The 27,318-nt window shown below is 42.4% G+C and overlaps 1 protein-coding gene across 7 annotated transcripts in view; it reads right to left on the bottom strand.

Moving 5' to 3' along the window:
- FGFR3 (fibroblast growth factor receptor 3) overlaps nucleotides 1–27,318 on the bottom strand; it is a 139,784-nt gene that overhangs the window by 55,150 nt on the left and 57,316 nt on the right. For all 7 annotated transcript variants that reach the window (XM_029592590.1, XM_029592610.1, XM_029592608.1 and 4 more), the window contains one exon: nucleotides 12,768–12,937. In XM_029592590.1, coding sequence (XP_029448450.1) covers nucleotides 12,768–12,937 — 170 coding nt within the window. The remainder of the gene's footprint in view (nucleotides 1–12,767; nucleotides 12,938–27,318) is intronic.

Here is a 27,318-nt window from a genome sequence, read left to right on the forward strand (position 1 = left end):
CGGAGGAATAAACGCTATGAGGCAGGCATGTTGGAATTTGTGTGTGTGTTATTATTATTATTACTCTGTTTTATTATGCTGTTTACGAATCCTTATAGGTCGCCTTGAGTGATGTATGATTAGATGAAATCTAAAAATGAGCAAGTAAATAAACAAATGTTGCTTTAATACAAAATAATTCCTACAAACGAGTTGGATGGATTTGAACATAAAACAGGGCTGGATGAGTTTGCAAGCCCACATGGCTTAGAAGTCAGGTAGTATACACAGCTGTCTGTTTAAGAAGCCTAAGACCCTCCTCTACACCCTTCTTTCCCCCAGCCCCTTCCCAAATAAAAGGCTTAAACTAACATTAGCGGAGTTTACGAGAAGCTGTGCAATGCTTGGACACCAGGGATGGTCATGTGCAATGAGAAAACCCCCCCCCAAAAAAACAATCTGTAGTCAAGCTAACATGTGCAGACATCAACTGCGTTAAACCTTGCTCCCATCCCACCATGCTACGTATAATTCACTTCGGCTCTCTACTAGATATAGGATGCAAGCCAAAAACATTCCCATTTGGAGTAGTAACCTGCAAAGGTCAATTACTTAAAGTACCAATACATCAAATTTGCTATCAGAACTGTATGACTTAAATTATAAAACCACACAGCTGGAAATTAATCCAGACTCAAAGAAATGGAACCCAAGCTCAGTAAGCTGGCTGGAACACATTACTGCTATTGGAACGGATATCTTAACCCGACTAATATACTTATTCAACATACTGCCAATAAAACCATCACCCAGCTTCTTTTCAAAGCTAACCAATATGCTGAGCTACAATATGCATGGAATGGAAAGAAAACCAGGCTAAAATGAAACACTACAACTACCAACAGAGAAAGATTTCACAAGGCAGCTATAACAAAAGCCATTGCATATTACTATAGCCCACCATCATCTACCCACTGCATGCAAATAGAGAACTTCCAAACAGCTAAATCCTTCTTCAGAATACTGGTAAATCTTGAGAAAGCAAAAAACCACAAATCCTGTGACGGCACTGACCACCTGTTACTCAAACCACTCATTTTTTCCTGGACAGCAGTGATGAAGAAATTAAAGATGGAAGGAACCCTGGGCTCAGATAGCAAAATTGCTCACTTTGATCAATTTACAGCATGAAAATATGCAGGCCGAGTCACAAAGCTTAAAGGAGCAAAGATCACACTCATGGGTCACCCTTTCAATGCAGGCAAGTCATTTTTGTCCATGGGTCACGAATGAAAAAAAAAAAATCCCGAAATCTCAAGATACCATTCTATTGATACTTTCAGTTTTGATTCTTTGCAGTAAAGAAAAGCTATGGAAAACAAATTATGAGGAGACCATACCTAATCGAAAAAATATTCTACAGAAATATTCCAACAAAGGGGACTAATGTCCAAACTATACAAAATCTTCTTAGAAGAACCTTTGATAAAGAAACTTTGTACTTTAGAATCTGGAATGAAAGGCTCCAAAAGTCACATGAAAGCAAGTTTGCTTACCTGTAAACAGGGTTCTCCATAGACAACAGGAGGAATTAGCCATAATGTGTGTGTTATGTCATCCAACGGTACTGACATGGACCCAGTGCACAGAGTTCAGTAAAACATTAAGCATGAGTGGAGTTCCCGCGAGCAATGCTGCCTTGTGAGCCCTTCAGTCTCTTCTAGATATTATGCTTTCGCCAGGTAGTCAACTCTCCAGGGATATAGCTTGGTATCAAGTATGGTTAATTCCTCCTATCTATGGAGAACCATGTTTACAGGTAAGCAAACTTGCTTTCTCCCACAAGCATGGGAAGTTCCAAGCTGAGAGTTGCACAGTGGAAGCACTTACTTAAAAACAACCTGGTCCCACCAAGTGGAGAGTTGACTACTGTGCAGAACTGCTTGCCCAAAGTTACTGCTTCCTCAGGACATGCTGCCCAGACAGTAGTGAGAAGCGAAGATCTAAACAAGCAACCAAGTAGCAACTGTGCAGATTTTTTCAACAGAAGTGGCCTTGAAATAAGTCCCTGAAGCTGCCATCGCTCTCACAATGAGCGTTGACAGAGTCAGTAATTTGTAAGCAAACTAGTGCTTAACAGCACACTATACAGACTGCTAGCCAATTAGTTTATTTTTCAACTGTCCTTCCCTTTCTATTGGAATTAAAGGACACAAACAGTTGAGGAGCTCAATGGTGAAGTTGAGATCTCTTTACGCAACACACCAGGGCTTCTTACAGTCCTAGGAGTGAAAAGCCTCTTCTCTTTTGTGCACATGTGGTCTTGAAAAGAATGCAGGTAGCACAATGACGTCATTAATGTGAAATGCAGACAACACTTTCAGAAGAAGCTAAGTTCATAGAACCCCATTCTATTCTGAAAAAAACTGCAGGTACTGTATGGTGAATATAAAACCAGAGTCTTTAGCTCACTTACTCTTTATGCCAAAGAAATGGCAACAAGAAACACTTTTCAGGATAGAAACTTCAAGTCCATTGACTCAAGAGGTTCAAAAGGAAGTTTCCTGAGTCAAGGTCATAAAACACTGGAGGATTTCTGACCGGAGGCTTGGAATGCCACATTCCTTTCATTACTCTTGAAGTCAGGAAGCGAAGAGAGATCAGAGACCCTGCTACCTGCTAGTGATATGCCACAATGGCATTGAGATGGCTTGACTGAAGAGGTGCAAAGGTGTGAAGATGAAAAGAATAAATACTGAAGCAAGTCACTTGAGCAACATGAAGAGGAAGTCCAACTGGTTGGCCCTACATCAAGTTGAAAACCTCTTCCATTTAAAGCCATAGGATCTTCTGGTTGAAAGTTTCCAGGCAGAAATCAAAACATTCTCCACCTCTTTAGGATGGAAGAGGCTACTGTATGTTCAACATCCATGATGTGAGGCTAGGGCTGAAAGGTGTGGATGGCAAAGCTTGCTTTCCTCTTGTGTGATCAGTTGAAGATGTTCTCAACAGAACCGGAGACTGAATAGATAGCTGTATGAATATGGATACTTCACTTGCATTGCTGTAAGGATTATCCTTTTCTCGTCCCCAATAATCTTTTGGATGGTCCATGTGAGAGAGGAACCGGTAGGTATGCATAGAGTAAACCGACACTTCAGTCTGATCTGCAGCTTCTTGGATGCATGAAGCAAAGCTTTTTGATTTTTCTGTTGTCTTCTGAGGTAAACAGATTGATCACTGGCTTTTCCCAATGATGCATAAGTCATCTACGATCCCTTGAACTAGGGACCAATATGTTCTTGATTCCTAGAAGGTAGGTCACCAGTAGATAGGCATTGTGATCCAGATTTAGAGGGCTTCCTGGTAGAGGGCACAGAAGCTCCCTCCTCCTTGCTTGTTTATATAGAACATTTAGTTCTCTGTCTAGACTAAGATTCTCTATCCCGGAAAATAAATGGAAAGCGAAAGCCCTTAGAACATAGCGGATGGTTTGCAGCTCCAGGTGATTGATTTGTAGATGGCTCTCTGCTACAGACCACAATCCTTGGGTCTATGTCTCTCCAGCATGTGCCCCCAATCCCTTGTTGGAGGCATCTATAGACAGTCACTTGATGACTAGAATAAATGATAGACCCCCCATCTTTAGAACTTCTGGATTTATCCTCCACTGCATGGATGCTTTCATCCCTCTCAAACAGGTGGCCATGAAATTTTGGTAAGATAATGGCTGACAAAGTTATCCCATTAGCTTTAAAGACCCCACTGAAGGCTCTGCATGTGCAGATGAGTCAGAGGAGCCACATGCACCACAGCAGTCATGTGCCCTAGAAGGACCAGGACTGACCTTGTTGATACTCAGACCTGCTGAAGGAGAGACCTTGCTAGGCCCATCAGCATTGTGGCTCTTTTGATGGGGAATAAGACTTTTTCCTGAAGCAAGTCTATCCAAGCTCCTATGAAATGAATTCTTTGAGACAGAACCAGGTTTCACTTGACAATGTTGACCAGGAAACCATGATTGGAGGAGATGTATAGTCTTCAAGGAACTCCAGAACTCCTAGTGGACCCTTCACCAACCAATTGTCCCAGTATGGGGCCATGCAGAGTACCTGATGATGAAGCTATGCAGTCGAAACCTCCACACGGGCAGAAAGGCACCTCTAAGAAGCAGGTCGCACTACGAGGGAGCCTGTCAGGCCTGTGTACTCGAAAGCGTTGTGCATCAGAGCCGCAGCAGACTGAGGAACATGCCAAATTCCAGCCGCACTGTCAAGTTTTCCCACTGGGGGAAAAACACTAAATCACGGTACTTGGCCCTCTTCCTCCTGCGGACTGCGACAAAACTCGCTGTCTTAACACCGCCCCAATGTGCGCCGACATCCAAACTTCCTGGCTGCACAAGCTGCTGACTTCCCCTTATCTGCTCTCTTAAGTTTGTTTTTGTAAAAAAAAAATTAATCCCAGCTAAACAGAGAAACAAAAAGGGCCTTTATAGAGGTAGCGGCGGTCAGGAGGAGAGCACAGAGACTCAGAGGGAGCCAATCCCCTGGCTATCAGAGCCTGCCTCCGGCACCACGGACTAGCACAGCCAGGGGTATCCAATCCTCCACCCCCCTTCACCCGGCTCCACTCAAGGGATGGCCCACAAAGGAACCCTAACACCTCGAGGAGCTGCTCCAAATTCCTGCAATCAAAATCCAGTTCTCAGTCAGGACTTCTGGTTTTGCACATCTACCATCTGCTTGAGACAGAGAAATACTGAGGGACTGCAGGTGGCACTCTCTGTTATGTAGCAGTGTCCCAAAGTTTTGTTCTCTGCCTCCATCTGCTGGTAGGGATGCATAAACCCACTTGTCTGGACTGATCTGTGTATGTACAGGAATGCAGAGTAATGCATTTAGGATGCAAAGACCCAAGGGAAAGGTACAATATTGGAGGTGAAATTCTTCTAAGCACAAAGGAAGAACGGGATCTGGGGGTAATTCTATCTGATGATCTTAAGGTGGCCAAACAGGTAGATAAGGCAACAGTAAATGCCAGACAGATGCTTGTCTGTATAGGGAGAGGAATAGTCAGCAGTAAAAGGGAAGTAATATACCCCTGTTTAGGTCCCTGGTGAAACATCTCTTGGAGTACTGTATACAATTCTGGAGACCACACCTTCAAAAAAATATAAACAGGATGGTGGTCTTCTTTCTAAAGCATATGGACATAGACTTAAAGATCTAAGTATGTATATCCTAGAGGAAAGGCGAGATAGGGGAGATATGATAGAGACATTCAAATATCTCAAAGGTTTCCATGCACAGGAGGTGAGCCTTTTTCAATGGAAAGGCGGCCCTAGAATGAGGGGGGTCATGAGATGAGGTTGAAAGGGGGTAAACTCAGGAGTAATCTTAGGAACTATTTCTTTATAGAAATATCTGGAAATGCCTACCAGTGGAAGTGGAGACAAAAACAGTATTTGAATTCAAGAAAGCATGGGAGAAATACAGGGGATCTCTAAGGAAGTGAAGAGAATTAAAGTACTAAATTAATTGGACGGATGTACAGACTGGATAGACCATACAGTCTTTTTCTGCCGTCGTGTTTCTATGTTTCTAACATACCTGATCTTGATGAAAATGCATCATTTTTGCAAGTCAATTCACCACAATGCCAGAGATGCTGCAATGACAATGGTTACTTTCCTCCACATATGGTAGGAATGCATAGTTATAAGACAATTCTGGTCATCCGAGACAGAGTAAGTAAAATCACAAGACACAAACTTATGCCAAATCTAAGAACATTTCTATTAGGATTCAGAGAAGGGAATGCAGACTACGGCCCTCACACAAAATTAGTTCTACACTTATTACAGGCAGCCAGAATTGCCCTGGCAAGTTACTGGAAAATAACAACTAATCTAACAGTTGAGCAGTGGCTGACCAAAGCCGACAAAACACAAACACTGTAAAAAAAAATAACTGCCTCACTTGAGAATAAATATATACAATATATATATAGATATCTGGACCCGCTTTGCTAGAGCAAGGAGCACAATCTATGAATCTGACTCAGGACATCTGAGCCTAAAGCTACGAAAAGAGAGTAAAGAGCACTGACCGACCCAGTCAACAAATGAACCCCAGAAAGCATCATGCTGTGAAATATGTAATTTAAACTAACTTGCCACTTTTCAACTGAAATTTGTGACTGTATATGATGAATACTTAGCACGTACAAGGCACTGTGATACACAAACCTATAAATAAAATTGTAAAGGATATGCATGTGGTAGTGCACTACCACATATATTGGAAAGGCCCTATAACAATTTTGTACGTCTGCTTAAGGAAAGAAAATACAAAAAAAGCAAAGCTGATAGAGCAGCACACACGGTGGGGGGGAGGAGTCACCTGAGGTCAAGGAGCAGGGTTGCGCACCGTCAGCCAGAAAGTTCTGGAAGCACAAGGTTAACAGACATTAGAACAGTAAGTGAAAGGCTGGAAATCCCTGGGGTTTATTAGTTTCTGTCATTCTTGGCGATCTTAAGAGACAAGCACTCACTGCCACGCTTGGAAAGTCAGTCAGTGTTTGTTAGTCTGGTATGTAAGTCAGCTCGAGAGTCTGGGAAGGGCTAATCCTGCCTGAGTTTTTTTTTTTTTCTTTTTTCCTAGGGTCACTTAATGTACACATACAGGCTCATGATATTACGGATTCCAACAATTATTTAAGCCTCGGTGCTCTCTGTGAAATTCCGTATGATAAGTCATATGAATTTCACAGCACTGAGCGTGAAGGATAAATTAAAATGAATTTCATTTAATAAATTGGGGGGGGGGGGGGGGAGAGAATTCCCCAAATCAAAACCAAATTCCCCTCCTCTCCCCCGTTTCCTTTCACTTATACAAGGCTGATGCACTGAACAAACTACCATATGTCGAAGCAGCATTCACACAAAAAGGACCAGGAGAAATATGAACGTGGAAAGACAAATCCTGACACTGACGCTGCTAGGTATTTTCTCTGTTTAAAAACCTTAAGGTCAAATTTAAGAACTGGGCAAAAGTTGGACAAGAAGTGTAAAAATAAACTCTGCAAATCTGACTGCTTGCCTGATTCTGAAATAACCATCTTTTTTTTTTTTTTTTACTTTGGGATTCCTTGCAGCTTCAGAAAGGAATATAATCCACAGAAGAAAAATAATTCTCTCAACAACCCAGGAAAACAATCAATGCCTGAAACCATGTAGCCTTATGGATTCAAGGAGCAACATTTCACAAATTGTCTTGAAAAGTAGACTTGACAGGGCCACATATTTAGTAGCATTTAAACTAGTCCAATTTTGGAAGTGGCCACAAGTACAACATAAAGAACCTATGTGAAGCCAAGCTCTGAAAACAATTTGGAACTTAAATGCTTTATTAATCCAGACTGATAGGAGCCATCTCACTAGCCACTACTGCCCATCTCCATCCCCCTTTCCCCTCCCCAATCAAGACCTCCAAACATCTGACTCCTTCTGCAAAGACCACTAACCACAGAGCATGAGTGATCACACAAGCCTTGCAACCCAACCCAGTCACACCAAGCGTGCACCAGATTAAATTAAAAAAAAAAAAAGGCAGAAAATAACCGCAGTGTGTTCCAAAACTGATTATGTCTGCACAAAATTTCTCTGACTCACAGACTTAACTTCACACAAGCAGGCAGCTCTGGGGACAAGTCACATCCTGCAGCTACAAATCACAGCATAACCTAGCATTCGGCTCGGGTCGTACTTGTAGGTAAATGCGTGCTTCGATGCCTCAGATTCTGGCACCTTGACTTCCACCAGGTCTCAGAACCTTGTAATTTCACAATTTTTTCACTAAGCATTTTTTTAAGCACATAACTTAGTGGCCAGACCGGTTGTTCCTGCAAGGAGCCGCAAATCCGTGGCCCACATCCACTTCTAATTCCACGCCCCCCTCCTACTGCCCCGAGTAGGGGGAAGGAGACTAAGAGGAGGAACACGGCGCAGAAGGTCCAACGGCATGCGTTCTGGAACTCATAGCTCGCTAAGGGCAAGCAAAATCTCGGCCCCCTTAGGGACTCTGTCCATGTGCGGGCATCACTGGGAAGCCCACCACGTTCAGTCATGAAGACTGGGATTATAAAATGGAGGGTGAGGAGGCAGAAACCTAGGCAGTTATGAATGAAAACCCCTGGGCACTGTAGCCCCGGTACAGCCTGATTCCAATTGAGTTGAAAACTCAAAAGGGGGAAGACAAAAAATGCTGGCCCACAAAATTTTAAAAGAACAAAACACACAAAAGGAGTACAATTCAAAAACACAATTAGTTAAAAGAAGACCAATAATATAGTTCTATAGGGAGGACACCTTCAGAAGATGCACCAGTGTGAGAAAACAAGAACTCCTGGACCGTCTCTGTGCAGGCCACAGCCCAGGCTTCAGGAACTCATTAATACCCAAATTAAAAAAAAAATTAAAAAGGGATTAATTTTCTTAGGGCCACAGCCCCTTAACTACAGTTTGTTAAGTCTTCAGTACTAAATAAGATTCTCTTTGATGGCTCCTGTTTGGACCATGAGGAAGTTGGTGGCGGTGGGGGGGTTACGACCATGATGTCATGATATTAGGATTTTTTTTCGCTCCAAAGTTCTCTCAAAGGCTCTTGCCGCAGACCCTTCCTGTCAGAGACCAGCAGAAGACTGGGGAAGGACAAGGAAAGCCTCAACTAAAATCACAAGGTCTAAAGACGTCTGGATGTAGCTGGTCTGTTACCGGTCCAAGAGTACCCACCAGTAGGGTACTGACTATCAAGGGGTGAAATCTGTTGCTATTCTTTTAACTGCCTTTATTTCAAAAGATAGAAAAAAAAGTTTAATAAAGAGCAAATCTGGCTCTAAGGCAGCCAGGCTCAGCGAGAGACCAGAGAGCTGAAGGAGTGTGAAAAATGAGCCCATCCTCTCACCCCTATGGACAGCTCCAGGCCCCCGGACCAGCAGGATGCACCAGCCTGCTCCGTGCCACATCCAAATGGTTTTTGGACCTCCTTTTGCAAACACTAAGCTTACTGGAACATATTTTAAAAACAAACTTTTTTTTTTTAAAGTGAATTATTTTTTACCTCATTACTGGATACCTTCTTTTTTTTTTTTTTTTTTTTTTAAAATAAAAACAAAAAGTTAAATAAATAAGGCAGATGCCCTGACAGAAGTCGCAAACATTTCCTCCCCCTACACCTCCCCCGGCCGGTGACTGGTCCTCAGTTTCCCTTTTCTTTTTTGTTTTATGTTTGCGAGTCCCTGTTTAAATTGCCTGGAAATAACACAGACATTAAGAAACAGAGACATGGTGAAGTCTGTCGTTCATGTGCCATGGTGCTCAAAAAGAGTGGAGAAATCTAAAAATTGAATGCCAAAACTTTAATAGTGCCAGCAGAGTTCTTAGGTATGAAATAGAGAAAGGCTCAGCTAATGTTCATAGCCAGTAGTTCTCTGTCAGAGCAATCACATACCCCAATTCTAAGAAAAAACATTTTTTAGGAATTTTTTCAGAAGGTAAGAACATAAGAACTACCATACTGGGTCAGGCCGAGGGATCATCAAAGCCCAGTGTCCTGCTTCCAACAGTGGCCAAATCCAGGTCCCAAGAAACTGACCGGATACCAAATAGTAGATAGAATGCATGCTGCTTACGCCCAGGGATAAGCAGTGGCTTTCTTCAAAACTATCTGGTTAATAACAGTTTATGGACTTGACCAAAACCATTTTTAAACCCAGTCATGCCTACTGCCTTTATCACCTCCCCCGGCAATGAACTCTAGAGCTTAATTGTGTGAAAAAAGATTTTCTCTTTTTTTTTTTTTTAAATGTGCTACTTAGTAACTTCATGGAGTGTCCCCTACTCTTTTTATTTTTTGAAAGAGTAAACTGATTTGCATTTATTCATGCTACACCTCATGATTTGATAGACCTGTCATAGTTTTCTTAGCTGTTTTCCAAGTTGAAAAGGCTTAACCTGTCCCTTATAGGAGAATTGGTCAATTCTTTTTATCATTTGGTCACCTTTCTCTGAACTTTTTCCAGTTCTGCTATATCTTTTTTTGAGATTTTTATATTCTGCTTTTTATAGTAAATTACATTCAAGTACTGTAGGTATTTCCCTATGCCATAATACCCTCATACTAGGTAGGTATTTATACCTCTATATGAGGCCTACCCTAGTCACTCAAGGTGAGGTTTAGGTATTAGTGTAGGGGACATTCAAAGTGAGATGTAAGAACAGAACAGTACTCTCTTGTGAAGATTTGATGACATTCGGAGTGAGGAAACTCACAAAAAGATGAGATTTGTGCAATGTTCTCTCAACCTAGCTTGATGGACTCTCTACCTGGGTAACATCAAGCTAGGTTGAGAGAACACTGCACACATCTCATCTTTGTGTGAGTTTCCTCACTCCGAAGGTCATCAAATCTTCACAAGAGAACTGTTCGTACGTGTCACTTTAAATGTCAAAGTGGCCCCTAACCCCTACCCTAATACCTAAAGCTCACCTCGAGTGACTAGGTAGGCCTCACCTCACCTTTTAACCATGCTGGTAGTTGTTCGGTCTTCCTTCCACCTTTTTTAATAAGTGGAATGCATCTGGTCTGGGTTTCTAAAATGGTATTTTTAAACATTGTCCATGCCTGATGTAAACTCTTAACCTTTGCAGCTGCATCTTTTATTTTTATTCTGTTTTCCTTATTTTATCTAAGCCTTCCTTTTGAAAATTAAATGCTAAAGCAGTGGTTTTCATTAACATCCTCCCACCAGTTATTAAGTCAAAATTTGATTATGTTGCCAAGTGGCCCCATGACTATTACCTCTAGCACCAGATCGTGCACGTCACTTAGAATTAGGTTTAAAATAGCTCCACCTCTCATTAGTTCCTGGACCAACTGCTCCATGAAGCAGATTTTGTTTCATTAAAGTGCAAAATACATATGCATGTAAATATGAGAGTGCAAAAATCATAACATAGCTCACAAAGCTCAATTATTCTTGTAGTCCACTAACCCCTAGCCAGACTGAATCCAAATCTAATGCAATGTGCACTGGATAATAAAGCCTATTATCACGGTGCAAAGATCCCAACACCGGCCGATGTTTGGGCATGTACCTTTCATCAGTGGAAATACATCTTTAAAAAAAAAAAAAATTAAATATTTCACTCATGCTATGCTGGTATAAAAAAAAAAAAGGCCTTCAGAGAAGTCTATCTATATCTGTGCTTCACTGAGCTTTGTGAAGTGTCCTGATTTTTGGACTCTCATGTTTATATGCATTTTAAACATTTCCTAAAAGGAGGTTTTCCTTCGAGTTGGAGTATATGATTGAACGGACAGGTATTACCGGCTATATTCATTAGCTGAGCCCCTGTGGTGATTCCAGTGCTCTCTCTCGTACCTAAGAACTGTGCTGACACTGTTAATGTTCTGGCATTTTCATGGGGTGGGTTGCACTTTTTTTGAGCACAGTTTATTGATTGTGGCTTTTCTCCCTATATTGTGTTTCATTACTCAAGTGCATGACCCAGACTGCTAACAAATTATGAATTTCACATCCATCGCTGTTCATGCTGTCCTTGTTAACAAGCTTGGTCTGAAAGCTCTTATGATCTTAGCCTTCCTTTAAGCACCTTGAGGATCCCACAAGCAATTTATACCACCTTCACTAAGAAGAGCAAAGGGCAGGAACCACTTGACCAGGGGTCAATAATCTGCCCGTTGATTAACATTAAGGAATGTTAATGGCAGCAGAGAATTTGAGTTTTGCGTGCTTACATCTGTGAGAGGAGAAGACTGGCCAATGCTATACACTTTCTAATGATCGCAGAGAGAGCAGGCTTGGGCAAAAGCAACGCCATTCGATCCACCTCATTTTTTATTCATTTATTTTTTTTTAATAATTTCATTTATAGCATTTTACAAATGGTGTCCCTTGGGCTTCACTCTCAAAGAATAACAGTATCTCTGCAAGGCCAACAGCTAGTCTAAACAAGATACCAGCACAAGCCATAACTCTGCAGCCTAAAAATAACACTGCTCACTGGTGCTCAAACAGGACAGAAAGCTGTTGTGATTAATGTTTGTGAAGAGCATGGAGGGAATTACATCTATATACACACACACACACACACGCAGAAGAGAAAAAAAAAAAAAGAGAGACAAAAAGCAAGAAGCCCAGATGGGCTGCATGTGGGAAAAAGAGTCACCACTGGAGACTGCTCCCCTCCTAGTCTAAAGCACTTTAACCTCTCTTGAGTTTGAAGCTTATTTGCATTTGATTAACTGCTTTGGCTGATTACTTTTCCCTGGCTGTATTTCTCACCCCTCTCCTCCCCTCCCAGAGCTTCACGGTGTGGATTTTGCTTGCTGCTCCGGGGCAGTCACTTCTCTTTCTGACCTGCTAATGAGAAGGAGGACTGTTTAGTGCTGCCGCTGGCTCTCATTGTGTTAACACAGAATTAAATAGGACAATGTTCTCCAGCATTAAATGGTAACTGCAAATATTCCTGTAACTAAATCACCCTTCACCTCATGGCTGCGGTCCTCTTTCGGCCAAGAAGTGGCTCTGGGGGTCCAGATTCAGATCCGGACGTGGCCCTGCTCAGCACCTTAGCTTTCCAAAGTGGATAACGAGCATGCCAATTGCGTATTTTGTTTGGAAAGTACTCTGGCATCTTAGGGTGGGAAATGTTGTACAAGACCAGCATGACTACTTTTTTTTTTTCTCTCCCAGTGCCTTACTTTGATGCCTCCAATACGATGCTCTCCCTTGAATTCCTTCCCATTTTTAAGCCAGTAGATGGAGGGTGTGGGATTTCCTGCCGCAGGGCATCGGAAGCGGACAGTGTTGGCTGCTGGCACTGCTAGAAGTTTTCGATCCATTTTATCTGGGCGTGTCCAATAAGGTGCACCTGATTAAGAGAGAGCGAGAGAGAGAAAAAAAAACCAGAATATTTACTTTATGATATGTTTATTTAAATTCAGGTTTCACAATTACTGCTTCACTACAGTAATTCCCTTCTGCTGATAAAACGTATCTCTCGCTTGCTGTGCTGTGTTTGCTGTGGCCAACGCCTTTGAGCAACAGAGGTATGTGCATGGCTACCTTTTATCTCATGCACTCACCATGACAATCCCTTCGATTGCCAGCACAACCTTAGAAACCTGTCCCAAGTAAAATAATCTTATTTACGCAAGCCGTGGCCCTGTAGACATTTCACATCACTTTATGGAGATACAAGACCTTATTTTCATGTAAAGTCAGAATACGAAGTCAGAGAAGAGCCACTGATGAGTGGGGTTTGCAGATGGTAGATGTGAAAGTAAAATCCAGCCCTGGTTTACTGATCTAGAACAAGCCTGTCCTGGGAACCCCAGGATATCCACAAGGAATGGGGGGATATGATAAGAGATAAGATAAAATCATAAGTGGAACAGAACCGGTAATGTGAATCAATTATTTACCCTTTCAAAAAATATAAAGCTCCATGAAGTTAGTAAATAGCACATTTAAACTAAATCAGAGAAAATTCTTTCACTCAATGCACAATTAAGCTCTGGAATTCATTGCTGGAGAATGTGGTAAAAAGCAGATAGCATAGCTGGGTTTAAAAAAGGTTTGGATAAGTTCCTGGAGAAATCCAGAAACTATTAAACGCCACTACTGTTTGGGATCTTGCCAAGTACTTATGACCTGAATTGGCCACTGTTGAAAACAGGATACTGGACTTCATAGATCCTTGGTCTGAACCAGTATGGCAATTCTTATGTTCTTATGAACATGGATGAGATAACATTTGCACATGCAGGGTCTCCAATTTATGCAAATTTATCTCATGTATATTAATTGCCATAAGGGTCAGACCTCGCACGAGTTCTTTTTTAGGGGCGGGAGAGGCAAACTAGAATGGATTTGCGGTCCTTTATCTGCTGTTATTTTCTGTTAGCCTGCAGAAAACTAGCACTGTAGGGTTTAAAAATGCCAACTACACTTGTGGGGCTTTTGGCCCAGCAGCTTCCCCCTGCTCCTTTCTGTCTTCTAGCTGCATCAGAACAGGCCTCCATTGAGCTAGGGCACCACACATGCCTTCATTCACAGCTTCCTGGGCTTTTCCCCATTTTACATCCCCTCCAAATACACTTCAGCTCAGTCATTACAACAATGGTCCTCAGCCAGGAAACACACACCGGGACTTCCTCCAGCATCCTGCAGTCATGGGTCCTAAATCCAGCCTGTGCCGACATGCCATGACTGACTCCCTCTCTTGCCTCCGCAGCATCCCTGGCCATCCCGGGGGGAGGGAAAGACCTAAGCCAGGAATCAAACTCAAGTCCCACCCTCATGTCAGCACAGAGCAGGGCCAATGAGCCTAAGCCGTATCTTAATGGATGCTCTATATCTCCTGTATCTTCAGCACAGGGACCTCCTTCTCCTTTTCACGTTCTGAAGTCAATCAGAACCAGATCTCATCCCGCCCTCTTGCCCATATGACAAGAGGTCAGATGCGAGAACACCCTGAACCCCTAACAGGTGCCCTAAAGGGATTGCTAATTCCTATTTATGCCATCACAAAGCCGAGACAAAGTGTTGCTCACGAAAAGATGGGGCAAATTTCCAACCATGTGCACAAAGAGAGAGTCTTGATTTCCCCCAGAGACAAGAATACAAAAAATAAATAAATAAATAAATAAATAAAAGCCCCAGGCTGCACTGCCTCCGAATCCAAGCAAAGAGATTATAACTGCGATGAGAAAGCGAATTAAAAAAACCCTGCACGCTTTATCAATGTATATCACCAAGACTGCCACCCCTGTATCACAGAAGCAGCAGGGCTTCAGGAGAACCTTGTGTGGGGGGGAGGGGAGAGGAAGGTGCACCGGGAAGACTACGACAGACCAGAGATGGAGCATTTTATACACTACTCATCTGTAATCTATTTTGACAGTCTCCACTTTCTATGATACCTCCGGGGATCTTTCAGGAAAGTGATTACACTCTTTACCAGCTGCCACCCATGCAACAGTCTCCCCCCACTGCTGATGTGTCACAGACATCGTTACAATTCGGTGCCGGCACGCTGTCCGTTCCCGCCCAGCACTGAGCGCACCAAAATGTGAAATTTATTTATTTTACTCGGCTGCGATGTGTAAGCAAGACGTGCTGTGACAGGCCAGCACCAGGTCACTGGGGAAAAAAGTGCTGCTAGCTTTCAAAAGGCTTAAAAGCCTCAGCAGCCCTTGAAAGGAACACTCTTTCAGCGCCGGAAAGGCTGCCAATTCTGTTACCACGTGAAACAAGCCCGGCTGAGGAGAGCAACGCTACACTATTCGTTTCATATGCATACATGCATCTTCAAGCCCTCCAAGGAGGGATTCACAGTCTGCATCATGCTCATTTCTGGGCCCTTACCCGAATGCAGCCACAATATACAAAAGAAAGGTAGATTTTTAATAGGGTATCAAACAAATATTTTGTATCTTAAATACTGTATCGTGGGCCTGAGTGCCCAGGTGCCCTCTGGCACAAACTAGAGGACAGATTCAGTTAATACTCTGCTGCAGGGAACCTCTTCCAGAAAAGCCTCCTGTACCTGAGCCATCATGAGATTACTATAAAGAAGTTAAAGATACTGTGTTAGAGAGGCATTTATTTAAAAAAGAAATGTAAAAAAAACTTGCCATTTCCTGATCTTCTTTGCAAATTTCAAAAGTGAGCAGGCTGGAGTAAAGCATTTATAGTGGCAGTTTCTCAACACCAGTTTTCGTGGCACCCAAACATATCAAACCCCACTGAAGGCGCGGAGTTATATTTGGGCATTTCTATATTGTAAACGTGTACATTGCCTTGATTTACAAATTACAAAGGTGTGTGCGTAAACCAATGAACTAAAGCTAAACTTCAGCTGCCCTGAACAACAGAATTTGGGGGACATTTCACAAGGACTGGCGCACAGAGTCCCTGGTTTACAAACTGTTACCTGCAAGCATGCCACTCCCATTTGTGAACCGTATATGGTCCTACAAGTAACATGTTACCACCAGCCACTGGCCCTCCCCATTCACCACCAGCCTTGGTTTAAATACAGGATGAGGCAGAATTGAATAATCCACACCATCTGAACATTACTTCTTGGTTCATTAACGGGGGGGCCATAGGTTGTATTGTCTTGTACCAAGTGCATCAATGCAACCAACCAATGACAAAAGAAACATTTTTCGCCCCTAACGCTCCAGGTGAGAAGAAGCTAAAAATACACCCTGCTCTGCATTGTATGTGAATGCTAGCTCCCGCCGCTAGGGAGTGGCCAACTCCATTCTAGATCAGTGGTTCTCAAAAGTCAGTGCCTGAAAGTCTCTCTCATGCATTTTCATTCTAGACATCCTGAAAACCCAGCCAAGTTGTGAGTCCCAAGGACTGGGTCTGAGGCCCACTGATCTAGATGACAGCACACTAGGAAATGTCAGCGCTATGGGTCTTGTATAAGCAATATGTGCTAACTCTGAAGCTCCTGAACAAACCCTCGCCTCACTCACTCTCAGCAAGGATACAACACAGCAGGCAACACATCTTTCAGATGCCTACTCTATGGTTTAAGTAGGACGATGTCTCCCCAAAACACGCACACAAAAAACCCCCCAAACCTGATCACAAGCCTACTTTACACAAGAAATATCAGAGCTTTCGGTCCACGTGCTTCAACATACGGAGAGGCAAAATACGCTAGCCCTATCATTTATATTTGCAACTCTGGAAACACGCTGTGCATCTTCACACGTTACAATGTGAGATTATCAAAGTCCACTTTAGTTTTTGTCTTGTTTAATTCTGAAACAGCCATATTTTAGTAATGTGCTAGGATTTTTATGCCCATCCTCTTAGTTGTTATAAATTCTTCTATACCACCTTTCTATACAACTTAAAACACAGGAAAAATTTACTCTTGCCTGATAATTTCCTTTTCTTGAATTCAGCCAGACCAGTCCAGACACTTGGGTTATACTCACCAGCCAGCAGATGGAGAAAGAGAACAGGTTTGCTGACATAAACCCAGATAAGGTCCTGTGCTGCGCTCAACCTGCCAATATTCTATTAACGAGCTAAAAGAAATCAGTCCAGTTCCCTGCCCAGAACCAAAGAGCTTCAGGAAAACTAATAGAAACAGATAACTAGAAAGGTAACAAGAAAATAACTTGATGGGAGAAATCATAATGGATTACTCACCTGAAGAATGAAAAACCATAGTTCTGCTAGTCTAGGCCCCAACCAACAACTCTCTGAGAGAATCACTAAAAAAACAAAGCCATATAGCCATACTGCAGAATATAAGCTGGAAGTCAGGGAAGGTTCTGGAATGGTCTGGCTGGACTCAAGGAAAGGAAATCAGGTACGAGTAAACTTTTCCAGCCCCATTATCCAACCAAACCAGTCCAGATGCTTGGGATTTACCCACGCTATCCCTCACAACCTCGCTCTCAGCACTCTTGTGACAAAGGCCGCCTCCTCCCTTGTCTGAACATCCATAGTAACATAGTTATGATGGCAGATAAAAGAACAAATGGTCCATTCAGTCTGTCCAGCAAGTTTCTTGTGATAATAACTGCTGCTCCATGCAGGTTACCCCCATATTTCTATTAAGGATATAAATATTAAAAATCAAAACCAAGCAACTGTCAAACCCCTAACAATATTTTTATAGAGTGAACAGCTTCCTGATAATTCATTCAATGCTGCTACTTGACGTGCTTTGCTTTTGGACTTGGCCACAGAAGCAGTCCTGTGCTTTTTCCCTAATATCTGCGTATCAGACTGTAAAAGTCAGGGCCTAGCATTGGTTGTTGTCTGAATCCAATTACCTTTTTCTTTCCCCACCCCGGGAAGCAGAGAGTAATGCTGCAGTTGCGTCAAAATCATGTATGCTAACTGGTTAAAGGTAGTAATCCCCATGCGTCAAAATCATGTATGCTCATTGGTTAAGGGTAGTAATCCCCATGCCTTCTCTGCTAGGGGAAGAAGCTGCCGCTCCATGCTGGTTACCCCCGTGCACCCTTTTTTTTTTTTTTTTTTTAATTTCCAGCTCTAGCCTTTAGGGATCCACAGTGTTTTATCTCATGCCTTTTCTAATTTTACTGTTTTCATTTTCAACATCTCTTCCAGAAGAGCATTCCACGCATCCACTACCCTTTCCATTAAGAAATATTTCCTGACGTTGATTCTAAGTCATCCTCCCTGAAGTTTCATATTGTGACCCCCAGTTCTACTGTTCGCTTTCCTCCAGAAAAGATTTGAGGAACATTCATCATTAAAACCATTAGGATATCCGAAGGTCTGTATCATTATCACCCCTGCACCTGCTCTCTTCCAGGGTATAGATATTCAGATCCTTCAGCCTCTCCTCATAAGTCTTCTGGTGCAGACTCCACACCATTTTGGTTGCCATTTTCTGGTAGATATGTGCATTCGTTTATCACGAATTAAGCAATTTCAATGAAATTGCCTAATTTGTCGTGGTTCGGGAGATGCAAACCACAAAACGGATTTTCTCCGAACTTCGGGGAAAATTCGTTTTTTGGGTTAGTGCCGGGGGGGGGGGGGGGGCACATTTATTAAAAGAAAACAAAAAAAAAACCACCCAACCCTTCAAATTTACTGTATTACAACCCCCCCACCATCCCGATCCCTCCTCAAGACTTACTAAAAGCCCTGGTGGTCCAGCGAGGTCCCGCGAGCGATCTCTCCCTCTGGGCCGTTGGGCCTGCTACAAATCAAAATGGTGCCGATTGCCCTTTGTCCTTACGATGTCACAGGGGCTACCGGTGCTATTGGTCGGCCCGTCACATGGTAGGAGCAATGGACAGCCAGCACCATCTTGTGCACCTACCATGTGACAGGGGCCAACCAATGGCACCGGTAGCCCCTGTGACATAGTAAGGGCAAAGGCTATCAGCACCATTTTGAATACTGGCAGCCGACGGCCCGAGTGCAGGAGATCGCTCCCCAAGGACCTAAGTTTGTGATATAAAACCACATTGTCTGATGATCACTGGTGCTCAGGTGGGCACCTATGTAGATATTATAGACATTATACCCACTTGTTTCACACATTCCCTTGTGGGTTCCAATCCAGTCGATAATGTTTTGAAAAGGAATGCAATGATGAACGTGTTGCCGCTTTGCAAATTTCCACCAATGATAACAAATGAAGCTCAGTCCAAGATGCCACCTGTGCTCTCAGAGTGAACCCTCAAACCTCTATCCCATGTAGGCCCACCTATAATTTATTTTATCCATCGGGCTAATGAAACTTTGGAAGCTGACTCACCTTTCCTCGGACCACTGAACAGCACAAGAAGATGATCCAGCTTCTCAAAATCATTAGTTACCCTTCAAGTACCGGAGAAAATTTCTTCTCACATCTAAGAGGTGTAGCAAGCTATACTCTGCTTCACAAACCTCCCTTCAGAATGAAGGAAGGCAAACTACTTGATTCAAATGGAACACAGACACCATTTTGGGAAGAAAGAATGTACCAAATGGAAAGAGACTGCCTCAAAAAAGTAAGGAAGGGCTCTCTACAAGACAAATCCTGAATATCCAAGATACGCCTAGCCGAAAAAATTGCCACCAAAAAATACCACTTTCGTAGTAATCAATTTAATCGAAACCTTCCTTACTGCTCAACAGACTTACCTGAAAGAAAACTCAAAACCAGATTCAGATGCCAAGCAGGAACCAGATCTCTTATAGGAAGATGAATATGCTTTACTTCATGATGAAAACCGATACACAGCTGGATGACAAGCCAGACTTACTACCTAAATCAACCTCTATAACTAGCTATAGTGAGTTTCAGTGAGTTCAGGGCTAAGCTCTTATTCAGACCCTCCTGCAAAAATTCCAGACTCATCGGTATCAAGGCTCTCTTTATTGACAGATCATTAAGAACATAAGAAATTGCCATGCTGGGTCAGACCAAGGGTCCATCAAGCCCAGCATCCTGTTTCCAACAGAGGCTAATCCAGGCCACAAGAACCTGGCAATTATCCAAACACTAAGAAGATCCCATGCTACTAATGCAATTAATAGCAGTGGCTATTCCCTAAGTCAACTTAATAGCCATTAATGGACTTCTCCTCCAAGAACTTATCCAAACATTTTTTGAACCCAGCTACACTAAATGCACTAACCACATCCTCTGGCAACAAATTCCAGAGCTTTATTGTGCGTTGAGTGAAAAAGAATTTTCTCCGATTAGTCTTAAATGTGCTACTTGCTAACTTCATGGAATGCCTCCTAGTCCTTCTATTATTCGAAAGTGTAAATAACCGAGTCACATCTACTCGTTCAAGACCTCTCATGATCTTAAAGACCTCTATCATATCCCCCCTCAGCTGTCTCTTCTCCAAGCTGAACAGCCCTAACCTCTTCAGCCTTTCCTCATAGGGGAGCTGTTCCATCCCCTTTATCATTTTGGCTGCCCTTCTCTGTACCTTCTTCATCGCAACTATATCTTTTTTGAGATGCGGCGACCAGAATTGTACACAGTATTCAAGGTGTGGTCTCACCATGGAGCGATATAGAGGCATTATGACATTTTCCGTTTTATTAACCATTCCCTTCCTAATAATTCCTAACATTCTGTTTGCTTTTTTGACTGCTGCAGCACAATAAAAATAGTGGCATATAAATTTGCCAAGTACCTCTGATTTTGTATTTGGAATTAATTGATTTTCAGAGGAAATGCACATATTTTTTTTACCTTATTAGGCATGGTTTGCCATCTACCCTGAAGACCTACTAAATTCTCAAAAACAACTTTCAGCTAAAGCAGGCCTCGCAGATGCCTTAGGCTTATCCTCTGGCAACCATGGAGTCTTTCACTCCCCACCCTCCCCTATGCCTTCACAAACTTCTTCAGATGTTCTCCAAACAAGAGCTTCCCCTTAAAGGGAAACTTCACCAGCTGAGTCTCAGAGACAGATTAATTACACAGCTACAATAACCAGTTGGCCTCCACAATGAAACCATAGTCTTGGCCATAGTCCTTATTAAATCATAAAAAGCATCCACTAGAAAGACTGCTCCTCATTCCAGCATGATGGGACTACCGTCTTGAATGTTGGTATATAAAAAAACTTAAATAAATAAAATAAATAAAATAAAATAAATCTAGGCTGCCTCATCAAGAATAGAATCAATACCTTCCAAGGAACTCTTTTGTACACTCTAGAACAAATGTTAGCCAGCTTTCGCAACAATGCTGCTGAACATAGCCAGCTGCCTCAAATGCCTACTTAAGTGCAGATTCTCTCTTCCAGTCCTGTGCATCCTTGAAGGAGGCACCACCCTCAAAAGGGATAGGATAATAGTCCTTCTGGTGACAGCTCAAACTAGCTCATCCACCTTAGGAGTTCAAAGCTTTTCCCTTTTCTGAATGCTTAAAGGGTAAAGCTTAGCCATACCCTTACCTCCCTTAAAGTTGGCTTCTGGGAAATCCTACACCACAGAAATCAATTCCCTCATGAATTTGGGCAATGAAATGGCTTTGGGTGGCCTCTTTAAGCCCACCAAAAAGTTCTCAGTATTATCCACAATATTTTCACACATTTCCTCCAAAATCTGTAAAACCCTCAAGGACTGAGAATTTAAGAAGAGCCAAACCATGGAACAGTCTCCCTCCTCTGCAGGAGAATACACTTTCTCCTCCGGTTGCTCATCACTGTCCCTGAGGTCCTTCAAATCCAGAAGGGAGTCATCAGACATGGAAGGGCAAATCACATTGTTCCTGAATCTACTCCCTTGTCTTCATATTGTGACCCCTAACTCTACAGCTTCCTTTACCTTGAAAAAACGTGGCTTCTCTTGCATTAATACCTTTCAGGTGTTTAAATGTCTGCATCATGTCCTCCCCTCTCTCCTAGGATTATGGTCCTTCAGTTTCATCTCATATGGCTTTTGGTTGCCTTTCTTTGCACCATCTCTAGCCTATATCTTTTCTGAGATACGGCCTCCAAAACTGAATACTGTACTCTAGGTAAAGCTTCACCAATGACTTATGAAGAAGCCTCATTCTCTCTCTTTTTCTACTAGTTATGCCTCTCCTTATGTTTTCGAGTATCCTCTTGGTTCTGGCCACCACCTTATCACAGCGTTTTGTAACCCTAAGATCATCTGACACTATTACCCTAAGATACCTCTCTTGATCAGTGTATATCAGCTCTTCCCTACCTACTGTACACCACTCCTGTTGATTTTGGCACCTCAGGTACATAATTTACTTTCTGACAGTGAATTTTAACTGGCAAGTATTTGACCATGCCTCAAGCTTTCTTAGATTACTTTTCATTCTATCTACGCTTTCATGGGTGTCCACTCCGTAGTAGATCTTTATGTCATCCGCAAAAGGCACAAAGCTTTCTAACTACTCTGCAATTTAACTAACAAAGATATTAAACAGAGCCAGCCCAGGACCAATCCCTGAAGCACTCCACTAATCAACTTTCTCTCTTCAAAGTAAATTCCACCTACTTAATCCTCTGTCTTCTGTCACTCAGTTTCTAATCCAGACCACCACCTTGGGACCCTCAGTCAGGCTGCTCAGTGGGACAGTTATCAAAAACTTTGCTGAAATCCAGATAAACCAAATCCAGTGCATGTCCCTGATCTAATTTTACAGTCACCTAATCAAAATAATCAATGAGATTTGTTTGATAAATTGGTAAAACCATGCTGCCTTGGATCCTGCAATCCACTGGACTGTAGATAGTCTACTATCCCAACCTGCAGTAACCTCCATCAATTTTCCCACAATCCCAAGTAAGGCTATTAGGCCTGTAGTTTCCAATTTCTTCTCCATTATCACTTTTATAAAGAGGAACCACATCCATCCTTCTCCGGTCCTGTGGGACCACACATGTCTACAAAAGTTTAGTGGAACTGCCAGAACAAATGTGAGTTTCTTTAGTATCAGAGGGTTCATCCCATCCGACCACACAACTTTGTCCATTTTCGATTTTGCTAGCTGTACACAGCCTTCTCTGTAAACTCTCGTATGTATCCCATATAGCCTTAAAAATACCAGCCAACCAAGCTAAGCCTTGAAGAAACAAACCTGTTTCTGAATCGAAGTGCTCATCTCCATACAATAAGATATCCAAATGCACCAGATACAAGAAAGACACAAATCATTTACCTGAGGCATGTGTCATATTTCAGGTCCTGCAAAATATTTTAAACAAGCATCTTAGTGAAGGGTTCGATATCTCCCTAGTGTCCAAACCACATTTTTTGGATATAATTAAAAAATGTTTGTATTTTACACCTTCCAGCATGTGAACGATTATTTCTTGGCTCTGCTTCCCCATCTGTGACTTTATTTCATTTTATTTAATTTACAGCTCTTATATGGCACCCTTCTCAAAGGGCATATATTCTATTTCATGGAGACAACTTGCTTCAGATTTACAGAATCAACAACTCCCTGCAATTACCTGAAAAAGCCAAGCAATTAATCACCGCTGGAGCTGATCTAATGGACTGTGTCATGTTCTGTCCAATGACAAAGTAAATACCACATTATTGCACTTCACCAGGTAATATTACACTCCCAAATAATACCCAGTTTCAGGACCAGAACTGGCCGTCTGTTGGAAAATATATCGTCTAGTTTTTAGCTTGCCAAGAGATTCCCAGTGCTCTTTGAGAAGCCAACCATTTCAAGACATTCTGGAAGACTCGAAGTTCTAGGCTTTTGCTCGTTTTAATACTTTCTGATTTTCTGGGTCTTGATTACCACATACTCTACTGCAAGAGATTAAGGAACATTAACTAGACTACTTAACAAGAGATCAGAAAAAAGGACAGCTTTAAATTGGGGCAGGGAAGACACTTTAATAATTAAAGGAACTTGAAATCTACCATAACTACAATAGTGCCTGCAAAAAAATAATTGGCTGGTTGCCTTGGGCTAGGCCTCACGGAAAAGACAGGATACCTGATAGCGAGGTTCAGAGGATGAACCTAGGCATTCCCTGCACCTGCTCAATATTGAAAAAGCATCTGCTGTCAGGCCTGGCTGAATCCTCACACGTTGAACAAATAAATGTGTACCTTGAGTCAAAAAAAAAAAAAAAGAAAAGCTAAACCAGACAACATAATATTCCACTTAGAAATCCAGCTGACAATTAGACACTTGGTTACATCCAGACATCTATGTGAAATTCATCACAGATGAAATGAATAAGTAAAATTCTTCCCTGTGTTCCAATAAACTTCAAAACACAATTTTTCAAAAGGAATCGGTTAATACATTAAGTATTGAAAAGAAGAAGAAAAAAAATCCTTTAAAGAAGGGTTATATGGGAAGCTCTGCAAGCTAATGTATCATAGTGGCACTATACAATGTTTATCTTGGCCCGGGAAAAGATATCACAAGTCAGAACATCCAATAAATCTACAGCAGGACTCTGCTCTTTAGCCAGGGAAGAGACTTCAGTGAAGAGAGACTGCATTTATTACAACAACATCAGTTTCACTAGCGGGGAAGAGAAAAATCCCACTAAACACACATCATAAAATAACAGTCTTTCAGTTGTTTTTATTGCATCATCGATGAAGAGAGAGCCAGAATCAGTCTTAACCCCTCTATTACCAAAGGATGGTTGACTCTTAAAACTAAAAATCAATTTAAGGTCAGCTTTAAGGACCAGGCAAAACATAACAAAAAAGCCCCACAACATTATGTTGCATGTGTAAGGAGTTTATATTTGCACCACATTTAAGGTTTATGCAAAAAAAAAAACAAAAAAAAAACCACCCTGTAAAAACGCCAAGCAATTCTGAAATAGCGCCCAAGTTTTTCCAAAGGCATGCATTTGGCACTAGACAAATGCTTGTGCCAAAGTGGAAAAAAAAAAAAATCAGGCATGTTTAAAAAAAAAAAAAAGACTTGCAAATAACTGTGTAGGATTTTGGCGCAATCCTTAAATCTGGCTCTTGGAGAGAATCACGTTCAAATTTCATGTCAACAATCCAAGATTCAGCGGCGGCTTGCAGTAAATCTCTCTCTGTGGTAGACACCTAGGAAGGCTCTTCAAGAAAAATCCCGTTGTGAGTAATCCCATCTTCCCCGCCGTCCCTAGCTGTCTGCGCCCTGTACTGTTTGAAGACTTTCAGCCCTTCGGCTTCCCTGCAGCAGTGGTTCCATATGTCCACACTGCTCTGCCTGAAAAATATAGAACTGATTTAGGCAGTTCTTGCTGTATTATTCATCTCCTGAGAATAAAACCAGTCCGCTGAAAATGCTGCTGCTCTCTCTGCAAGTACTTTAGTTCAGTTAAGCTTTCCCTCCAGTTACTGTCCACACTGCTATTGAACCTCCCAGAACATTTCAAACCGGTTCTGGGATGGGGAATCTTCCTTATCCTTAGTGCCTGTTCCATTAACTTCTACAGCACTCAGGACCCTGGGATGCTTCTGGGGAGTGAGAGTAATTGAGACCAGCAGCTTCAAACCAGAGGCTGCTTCACAGCAGCACTTCCCTTCCTGCCCCCACCCCCTCCTCCTCCTCCCCCCGCAGCACTCCTTTCCCTGCTAAGCCTGAGCATTTTCCAGCTCCCTGTAAAATGGACATCTCAAAGTGTTCTTCAGAATCAGATGTCGGTCTATGCAGTCCAAATCAGCAGCCTATGCAAAACATTGGATTTGAGTGGTTTAATAGAACAGAAACAGACGATAAGGCACATTCCCACCCGGCAGCCCATGGCCTGTCCGACGTGGCATGGCAGTACTGTGTACTGGGATTTGCAGTAGCTGAGAGAACTCTCCTCCAAAATACTGGAGTGTTTTGTGAAGCTTGCTGCTTTGAATCTCTCTTCTATGAAGGCATGAACAAACATTCTCCTTGTGGAAAGTAGACACTACGCTAGTTGACGGTGCTTGGCAGAAACTCAAGAGGAGTTCTATGGACTTTCTTGTATGACTCAGTTAAAAAAGATCTAATCCGTCTGACAGTGGAAGTGTTAGAACCTGGTAGAGCCTTCTAAGCAGCACTGTACAAGACGATTACTTGTTTTCCAGGTAATACTTTAATGCCGTTTTGAGATCCAGACAACTTTACCTCTTTAGGATTCTTGGGCTCTGGATATAAAAACGGCAAAACCATTTCTCAATTAGCATAAAAAAAAAGAAGAATTAACCTTAGGAACTTGAAAATTTGTACTTCCCTTATCTAGGAAAGAACTGCAGAAAAGAGGACCATGAGTTCAGAGAAGTTATGGAACACTTTACGTAGTAAAAGATGATGGCAAGAAAAGACCAAATGTCCTGTTTGCTCCGCCAAGAATATATTTAGGGTCCTCCATTTTCACTTTAAACCGACTTTTCACCCATAAATTCCCAGATTTTTCCAAAAGTGACAATCTGTTTAAACTGATTTTCACCATAATTTTAGGGCAGATTCAGCGTCTCAAGGCCTCCAGCAAAAGCTGGAAGCCAGTGTGGGCAACGCGCTGGCTTCCAGTGCTGCTGATGTGGCATTTAAATCTTACCTCTCCCTCCACTCACGAAGCCACGGTGCCTGCTGCTCGGTGCCACCCATGCAGCATCTGAAGTGGGCCACGCCCACCAGAGGCACTGGCCCCGCAAAAAACAAGTAGCGCAACCCTGCAGAAGGGGAAAGTAGATACCTGAAGCCATCACTAGGAAGGATGAATGCTGTTGCAATGGGGGGGGGGGGGGGGGAGGAGGAAAGAGGGAGATTATCTTTGGGGGTGTGGGGGGAGAGAAAGGGACATGCAAAGCAGGGGATGGAGGAGAGATAGGGATACCGCTGAGAGAGAGAATCTGATTATTATTGTCCTGGCTTCTGTCCACCAAAACAAACTCTGATATTTACACAGAAAAATAATGAGTCACGTTTTTCCACTGATTTTCAATCATTTTTTGTTCTCGTCATAATAAACCCCGATAAATTCCTGGGGAAAATTTTAAAAATTAAAAAACAAAAACGAAAGTCCCTTGATATATTCCAGATGCCACTCAAAAGAAGCCTGACTGCTTGGTGGATACTGCTTCTTATCCAAGTCTTCCTCTTTGGTTAGCCACCATTCTAGGTAGATTGAGTATATAAGTTCCCACATTCAATCCAACACCCATCAGCCCCTCCCATATGTCACCTCTAACCCTAAAACAAACCAAGAAGACACCAAAACCAGTGAGGCCACTGCCTGAATATCCGGCCATCTGGGTCCATGTGAACTTGCTGAACAGTACTCGTCGGCACCAGCCAGGTTGGTT

This window comes from Rhinatrema bivittatum, chromosome 1 (genome assembly GCF_901001135.1).
Source record: "Rhinatrema bivittatum chromosome 1, aRhiBiv1.1, whole genome shotgun sequence".
Lineage (NCBI taxonomy): Eukaryota > Metazoa > Chordata > Amphibia > Gymnophiona > Rhinatrematidae > Rhinatrema > Rhinatrema bivittatum.